General features: G+C 33.0%; 2 protein-coding genes across 2 annotated transcripts, besides 5 other annotated features; one reads left to right on the top strand and one right to left on the bottom strand.

The window, feature by feature from the left end:
• Positions 1–54: part of a mobile genetic element that runs on past the window's edge.
• Positions 24–54: a terminal%2Cinverted (terminal inverted repeat of rnd_1_family_319/TvMULE1 transposon ID:TVAGG3_0100160).
• A 2,138-nt stretch (positions 55–2,192) lies between these two features.
• Positions 2,193–4,489: a mobile genetic element.
• On the top strand, positions 3,555–3,935 carry TVAGG3_0100150 (MULE transposase domain-containing protein; the record flags this gene model as incomplete). The annotated part of the gene is made up of 1 exon (XM_001318369.1): positions 3,555–3,935. The coding sequence occupies one exon, from the start codon at positions 3,555–3,557 to the stop codon at positions 3,933–3,935; it is 381 nt and encodes a 126-aa protein (XP_001318404.1).
• On the bottom strand, positions 4,490–6,416 carry TVAGG3_0100130 (ribonuclease H-like family; the record flags this gene model as incomplete). Its single annotated transcript, XM_001318368.1, has 1 exon — positions 4,878–6,416. The coding sequence occupies one exon, from the start codon at positions 6,414–6,416 to the stop codon at positions 4,878–4,880; it is 1,539 nt and encodes a 512-aa protein (XP_001318403.1).
• Positions 6,417–8,222: 1,806 nt separating this feature from the next.
• Positions 8,223–8,842: a mobile genetic element.
• Positions 8,814–8,842: a terminal%2Cinverted (terminal inverted repeat of MuDR-4N1_TV transposon ID:TVAGG3_0100120).
• Positions 8,843–9,099: the final 257 nt, after the last annotated feature.

The raw sequence follows: 9,099 nt of genomic DNA, 5'->3' as shown, positions 1-9,099 counted from the left end.
CATTTCAAATATTCATGAGAAAGAAAAAAATTCTAGCAATTTCAAATATTTTTGATTTGATTGAATTCAAAAGTGTCACAAATATTCAATGAGAAAGAGAAAAGAGATCGAATATGTTGTTTCTGAGCGAATAGTCAAGCAATATTTTGTTAAGTACAAAGATCAGCATCCGGAAAAAAATAAATGGGTATATCAAAATGAGATTCCGCAAGAAATATTTGAAAAATATCTAGAAACGAAGAAAACAGAAAATATTGATGAAATGTTACGCTGTACTCGAATTGTTCATGTTGTTGATCAAGATAAAAAGAATTTTATCTTGAATTTTCAAAAAAAAATCAAATTCATCACATATTAAACAAGAATCTAGATGAAGAACATCAAAAGGCTTATATAGATTATCTTGAAAGTTTACTCAAACTTGAAATAAAAAATAAAAATTAAATTAAATTAACCCTCGTTAGGATATCGTTGCAAATAAAGATCTGTTTCTCAGAAAGATCCTGATTTTCTGATAAATATTCTGTTGTAACTTCTACAAGTTTAAGATATGAAAAACATTTTGAATATTTCATCGCTATCAAATCTGCGGAAACATCTGGAATATAATTTCAAATATTTGTGAAGATTTGAATTCTCAATTGCATAATTAATTAAAAATTCATGTGAATTTAAAAAATCGGTAGATGAAATTTGCATGGGTATAAGAGGAAGTAACAATAATACCCCTGAACTACATACTCTGTAAATGAATAGTGAGGAGAAAGACTTCGCAGAATTTCAAGTGTTTTTATGAATTCTAAAGCCATCTCAGATGTTATATTGACTGCTTTATAAAATAAAACTATAAATTTGAGAAGATAAACAAAATCTTCGTTATTTATAATTGAATTCACGTCATTAAAAAAGTTGAAATAATTTGATATTAGTATATCCGAACATGGAAGAGCAGTTGCATATCCTGGGTAATATTTTAATAATTTTGTAAAGAAATTTGCAATTGCATAAGTTGAATATTGATTTTCGTACTCAATAATACTAGAAAAAATTTCTTTCTTGAGTAAAACTGCGTTTTGGAAGAATTCAACGTCAAGAATATTGTTTTTAATCAAAGCAATAAATGTATCGATGATATAGAGAGAATTGTCACTGCTGCTTATGAAACGTAATATCTCATCATATTGATCGGAAAATGTTGATAAATAAAGGTATTGTATGTTATCTAAAGCTTTAAAATGAATTAATTTTAATGAAAAAATGAAAAAAATCTGGTTAATATAATGCGATAAATATTCGAATAAATTTTCCAGTAGTATCAAATCTATTTGAAAGATATTCGAAGAAGTGATATTTTGAATTGTGAATTTTAATATTGTTTCATTTGCCACACGGCACTTTTTTAGGGTTGTTAAAAATATCAAAAATTAGCGTTTTGAAGACACCATGGTGTCTTATAATTTTCCCTTCCTTATTGGCGTGTAGAAATAAATGCGCCAATAGATTGAAGAAGAAGAATTGTTTTTCTCTTAATGAACTTTAATCCTTTTGATATAAGAATATTAAAAACATTAATATAATTTCGATTTCGGAAATTAAATTTCCAAATTTTTTGTCGATTTCGGAAATAACAGGATCCCGCATCCAACACGCAACAACAAAACACAAAACACACTTTTTGGTTCTTTCATCGTTTTAATCGTAATTTATGTAATACATGATTTGGATAAATTTTACAAAAATAGAACCTATATTATATTCTTTTCAAAGATTCTTGCAAATCATCAAAAATAATTGTATTTTAAAAAACAATCAAATTATCCTTTCATTATTTTAAACTTAAATTAGTTTTTATGATTGACTAAAGCAATCATATTTATTCATCATTAAATAAACAAAAAAATAATATTTGAGAGTTATTTCAAAAAAAACACATTGAATTTATTAATTTGTCTCAATTTCAGTATTATAAATTTTATAATTTCAATATTTTGAAATACACTTTTTAATATTTCAATATTTATGATATTTCAATGTTTTAAGTGGTCTCAAATTGAGCTTCTCAAATATAAGTTGGCCTATTCAAATAATAAAATTAAATAATATTTAAAATAATAAATAAAAGTGATTGAGGTCATAGCAAAACGGCTGTTTGGAGGCAGTTAGGAGCTAGCGGTTGAAGCGATAACATTCACGAGTAGGTGACAAAAGTGCATACTCTTAAATTAACCTTAAATGTTGATTTTTCGATATTTTCGGTATTAACCTTATTGTAAATTTTTCCGGTGATAAATTTATCACACTGAGGTTATTTTTCCGGTGAGATTTTTAACCTTGATTTAATGAAATTAATATATATAAATTTTATTATTTTTAATTTCGAATGAGTATAATAAAATATTTTTTATGTGTTTTTGTTTTTGATGTGATTTGAATTTTGTTAACTCTTTTCAAAATCCCTTCATTTTTATGATTTCGGTGGACTTAGAGGAGCTTATTGCTTTTGGTATTAAACAGGAAGTCAAGGGCGGTGTCCCATACAGAAGAAGAACGGGATCTCCAAAGCAATATGTCACTTATTCATGTTCGTATCCCCTATGCAAGGCAAAATTTAGGGTTGAAGAACAAAATGGAGTGTTTACTATAAGCAAAGTTAATGAATAACATTGCCATCATATAGGAGTTGAAATGGTTCACATTACGCGAGTAAATTTATCAAAAATGGATCGAACTTTATATTAAAAACGGTGGAAAGCAATTTCTTGCTCAAAAAGCATTTTTTGATAAGTTCGGAATTGATACGAATAACAAAGAAACGATGAAACTTTTCGCGCAGTCTACTGATGCTTTAAAGCACAAATTTTATCGCCTTGATGAGATTATTGCACAAAGATTATCAAACGATCCTTACACTTCTTTGGAAGCATTTTTGAATAATTTACAGGAAGAGTGCCCAGATGATCTCGTTCAATTTGATTACAATGGAGATTTTTCCGAGTTTACAATCATATATGCACCTTTTGCTGCAAAAGAATTGGTGCATAGCATTGATAACCCTCTCCACGTCGATTCCACTCATTCTTTAATTAAAGGAAAGATCCAATTGTTTGCAGTAACAATGAAAACAAGTCAAAACACAATTTTCCCCTTTTGCTATTTTTTAGTGAACCCTCAGACATCTGAAAAAATTCAAGAATGTTTGGTGAAATTCTGTGAGTTTGCGCACCTGGATCCACAGCATTGGAGCGCTGACTGTGCGCTAAACATTGCTCGCGCAATTGAGGACGGATTTCCTCTTGCGCAGCTCAGTTGGTGCGCTGTGCATGTTTTACGCGCATGTGCAAAAGTTGGAAGCTATTTTGACAATCCACAGAATTTTGAGAACTTCTATTTAGCAATGGACTTTTTTGACATTACGTGCAGATGCAACAAATGCAGAAAAGCTGGCTGAAGAGTCTGATGAAACATATGAGTTCTTGACAACAATGTTAGAAGAAGAAGAACCGCGCGCTTTGAAGTATTTCGATAAACAATGGAGAAGAACCAAAGAACATTGGATGATGTTATATCGTGGAGAAGGTGATTCCACGAATAACATTGCGGAATCACACTTTCATCAATTAAAGCAAACATTTTTCTTGGGTAAGAAAAATGAGCGCATTGATGACATCGTCATAACTCTCATCACTGTTGTGATTCCAAATGCGATTATTAAGGTTCAAGTCGCTAATGTTTTGAATGAAGAAAGAGCAGTAAGAATTCTTACAAGGGCAGGTAATCAGATTGTTGAGCAAAGAGCTTCAAAACACGATGAATGTTTGAAATTAATTCAACACATTTTGGAAATTGTCGAAAGCCGAAGGATTGAACCTAATGTCCTTATTCCATCTTTGAAGGCAATATTAAATTTGGCACAAAGAAGTTTAAAGGAAGAGTAAGCAAGATTAGATAATTTGGACTTTTTTTAAAATTAATGAATAAACAGTATATTTTTGAAGTGTAAGCTTATTTACCTGAAGCTATATTACTTAATATAACATTCAAAGTATTATTGCTATTTATTGGAGAACAAATTTATGTAATTTTCACATGAAAATTGATAAATTTGTATTTCCTTATGATAATCAATTTTTGTATTTGTAGAGAGTCTCCCTGCATGATATCAAGACTTGGCTATTGGTCTTTATCCATTTTTGAAAATTGTATTGTAAATTGTAAGAATTTCTGAATACTACTACTATAAAATATAATTGCTTATCTATGTATATTCTCTCTGCATGATATCAAGACTTGGCTATTAGTCTTTATCCATTTTTGAAAATTGTATTGTAAATTGTAAGAATTTCTGAATACTACTACTATAAAATATAATTGCTTATCAATGTATATTCTCCCTGCATGATATCAAGACTTGGCTATAAGTCTCTATTCATTATGAGTATGACCCCATTTTTTTACAAAAAGTGCCGAATTGCAACTTTGTCCCAATCTCATAAATAAAAGTGATTGAGGTCATAGCAAAACGGCTGTTTGGAGGCAGTTAGGAGCTAGCGGTTGAAGCGATAACATTCACAGCCAACATCTACGGTCAAGCGGCAGCATTCAAGGGCAACATCTACAATCAAGCGGCAGCATTCAAGGGCAACATCTACGATCAAGCAGCAGCAAGGAGCTACGGCAGCAACGAACTACGGCAGCAAGGGGCTACGGCAGGTCAAGCGGCATCATTCAAGGCCAACATCTACAATCAAGCTGCAGCAAGGAACTACGGCAGGTCAAGCGGCATCATTCAAAGCCAACATCTACAATCAAGCAGCATCAAGGGGCTAGAGTAGGTCAAGCTGCAGCATGGAGCTACAGCATCAAGGAGCTACGGCAAGTTAAAGATCAGTCAGATCTGGAAATACCTTTTTCAGGATTTCATTTGTCATGAAAAGCTTCAATAGGATTCTACACTTTATTAGATCTTCACGTGCGTTTTGATTAAACCTATTACGCAGGTTCCGCACAATTGAAATCATTCTTTCCACATCAGCTTCGGTTGCAGCAATAGACATGAATTTTAAGGCAATCTCTTTCAATGCCTTGAAATTTGCATCACATGCTACCCAAAACCTTTGATCCAAGCAGGTGAGGTCGGTGTTGTTCCTGATTTCACTCTCATTCATATGTATAAAGTTGGAAAGAGCTTTCTTGTACTCATTAGCTATGTTCTTGGCCGAACTTCTCTTGTAGAACCTCGCTTCTGCTTCTGCACGTCTCGAAAGCATCTCGATCATAAAATCGTTGAAGCTGTACTCTTCCACTTCTTGCATTGACAGAGACGCCCATTCACCAAGGTTCCTGCCTAGTCTCCTCCTTGGTTCATTTTCTTCAACTTCTTCATCCTGAGCAATGTCTTCTGCATCTACTTGGCCATCACCTTCAATTGCTTCGTTCTCAATCTCGGGCTCTTCTATATCTAGATTTCTGTCCAATTGATCCTCTGCCACTTCATCCAAATGATCAGGGGTGTAGCTCCTTGGAGGGATTTCAAGTTCAGCATTGATAGGTATTGGTTTTTGGAAGAAGAGTGAAACGTCTGGCTTGTACTCAGTATGCATGTTCAATTCTGCGCGGATGACTGACCGGCTCCATGGAGTTAGACCAAAGGCAAATTTCATCAAAGCGTAGTTGCCCTGTTTGTCAAAAACTTCATTCATGTTGGCGATTAATGCATCTGCAATGCGCTTTGACGAACTTGATAATTCAGGATGATTTGCAATTCCGGTCAACTGCTCAATCGTCGATTGAAACATTGGATAGATGTAGCAGAAGCAGCCAACGTCACTCTCTGCATAATTCAAGAGTTTCTTGATTGGTAAAAGAATCTCTTCGAAATTTAACAACCATTGTGGAAGTCCATCCTTGAAATCAATTCCCATATCCCTTAAGATCTGAACAGATTCCGGTGGATCATCCATATTGAACAATTCATAAATTTTAGGGTGTTTTTCTTTTATCCACTTCAGAAGATCCCAGAAAAACATCCAGCGATGATCCGGAACATGAATAACCCTCATATTCAATGCCCTTCTCGTGTCCGGCTTCGATAACTCCTTGCTTATCGCTTTGCAATAATTAATTTGCATTGCGAAAGCTGCACAATTGTCTGCCGTATGCTTCACCACTAATTTGAGGAGATGCGCAACACATCGGATATAAACGGTTTGAAGACCCGGATATAGTGCTCCGCATCTCCTCCAGTGGCACAGCCCTTTAACTTGGGCGGGGCATCCATCGGCAACAATTGCAGAAAGGAAATCCTTTGGGAAGGTAAAACATTCAAAGAAATTATTGTAATCCCTGGCATTCCAACCATCAGCGATCATAGTATCAATGAAGATATGGTTCTTCATTTTTGCTGGATTGCTAGCCATCACAAAAAAGCCATGCCGGCTTCCGTGTGATGCCGCATCAATTGTTATCGAATAGTAGCCCATCTTGTCAAGCTCAACGTGTATTTTTGGAGCTACCAAGTCGGCTAATGTAATGATTCCATCCCTTATCTCGTCTCTTCTATATGGGATCTTGAGTTGAAAATTGATTACTCCCTTGAAGGTGGAGTAGACATTTCGGGCGAAATCTTCTAGTACACCTGAAGCGGCCATATTGATTGACATGTTGGTATCCACAACAAATTTTACAACATAAAGTAATTTTCTATCTTGTTTTATTAAATCTCTTCTCGTATATGGATTATTTTCACATTGTATTTGATATATATGCTGATGATCTTCATCAAATTCTGATGGTTTTCGATGATAAATGCAGCGCATATATGTTTTTGTTAGTAAATTGTAATGTATCGCTAAACAATAACAATAAAGTCTTTTTCGTTCTTTCGATTTTTCGCTTGTATCTGGAAGATAAGCAATATTGAAGCATACTCGACATTTATTATTAGTTGAGAATTTAGTATCCTCGAATTTTGGTAAGGGAGGTACTTTTCGAGGGATATTTTTGGGAGGAAGTTTGCAATCAATCCATCCCTCAAATTTGGATTCATATTCATCTTGTGTTTCAGTCATTAATTCTTAAAAATAAAAAGGGTAAAAACTAAATAAAATGGGTGAAATTCAATAGGGAAAACCGCAACCACTTTTTTAAATCGCGATTTTTTAGAAAAATCGCGACTTTTTTAAAATCGCGTTTTTTAATGAATTGCGATTTTATTGTGGTCGCGATTTTTCAAAAAAATCGCGATTTATATGGAAAATCGCGTTATTGGTTCAATCTAAAGATCATTATTTAAAAAGTGAACTAAAAAATATAAATATAAGAATAAAATAAAAATTGTAATAAGAATGTTATAAAAAGTTTTTTTAGAGTTGAGTTGCCGATAGGCTTGAGCAAATGTATTTTTATTGCTAAAAGTTTTTTTTGTTAGATTTATGTAATATTTTTTTTAGTTAAAGGTAAATTATGATTAATTAGTGCAGTAAAGTAAGACTTCAAGAATTTTGACCAGTAAAGTGGGATTGAGGTATTTGTTATCGAGATTGTTTGTTTTTAGATCTCTGATTTCGGCAAGTATGCAGAAAAACCATATTGTGAGCAGTCTAAAATGGATAAACAGCCATTCTAGATTCAAAAAATCTTTGTGAATTGCTTTGTTATTGAATTTAATTGCGACCTTTTCGCTTAATGAGGTCCAAAATCATGGTTCCGATTTGTTCTATGTTCGCGATTGATAAAGAAAATCGCGTTTAATTTTGATCACAATTTTCCATAAAAATCGCGATTTTTTAGAAAATCGCGACTACAATAAAATCGCAATTCATTAAAAAACGCGATTTTAAAAAAGTCGCGATTTTTCTAAAAAATCGCGATTTATATATTTAAATCGTGATTAAAAAAAGTGGTTGTGGTTTTCCCTAATAGTGTCTGTGCTATCGTTCAATTTGAAGGTGTCTTTTGAAACCGCAAGACACATTGAATTTTTGAATAGTGTATTATGGTTTGACAGACACCAATGAAAAAAATAAAATGATATTTATTTTAAATATATAAGATCCTTATATAAAATATAAATATTTTATCGTTTTATTTTCTTGTTTTAGAAATGTTTTTTATTGAAAAATCAATAAAACTAACTCCAAAATAAAATTTTTGATTTAAAGACACTATGATGACACCAGGCAAATCTTCCAAGACACCTATCGTCGGGAATCTAACAACCCTACTTTTTTAAAAAAAATTAATGGAGCGGAGCGATACTCTGCTGCAGGAGCCCCAAGGCTCCCAATCATTACGAAAGGGAGCCTCAGGGCTCCTGAGAATCCATCAGCAGAGGCCTTTTCATTTGGCCTCTGCTGATCAAAGATTCGGCGAAGCCATTCTTCGTCTCAGGAGCCCCAAGGCTCCCAATCATTACGAAAGGGAGCCTCAGGGCTCCTGAGAAACCTCTTTGAGAAGGTTTTCTTTAAGAAAACCTTCTCAAAGATGATTGTCAGCATTCACTCAAAATCTACCAAGAGTTTCAAAGTTTCAGATCTATCTGAAATGAAGCTTTGAATCTATTGTATATCTAATTGTAGAGGTACCTTTTCAAAATGTCTTCTATTGATTAAATTTAATCAGTAAAAGTCATTTTGAAAAGGTACATCTCTATAATTGCTATTGAGCATTCACTCTTGGAACCTTGGAGCTCTTGTGTAGTGCATGAAAACTCCAAGATTCTAGCATAAAACATATATCATAGACATAATTTCTTCAAATATAATTTAAGGTTATTTTAAAAAAATGAGAAAGGCGTAATTTAAGGTTATTGAAAAGTGACACTTGGCAAATTTGTCCCGCACTCGTTTCATTTTGTGTAGATTGCTCGATAATGAAATGTATCAAAAGATTCATTGAATATGAGTCAATGGAAAAGCTTAAATCCTTAGGGATATCCAAAATAAATCTTAATAAAGAAGATTCGTCTTGAAAATTAGCTTCCGAAAGTTCTATTTCAGTCGGAGTTGGAAGATTCCGATCATTTATGAATCTCGAAACGACAGAAAATTTGTATTGTTTATATTTCATTATTCGAAATGATAAACTTCAAAATCTAAAATT

This window comes from Trichomonas vaginalis, chromosome IV (genome assembly GCF_026262505.1).
Source record: "Trichomonas vaginalis G3 chromosome IV, whole genome shotgun sequence".
In the NCBI taxonomy this organism is placed as follows: Eukaryota; Parabasalia; order Trichomonadida; family Trichomonadidae; genus Trichomonas; species Trichomonas vaginalis.
Note: the sequence above shows the minus strand (reverse complement) of the source record. Positions and strands in the feature narration are given on the sequence as shown.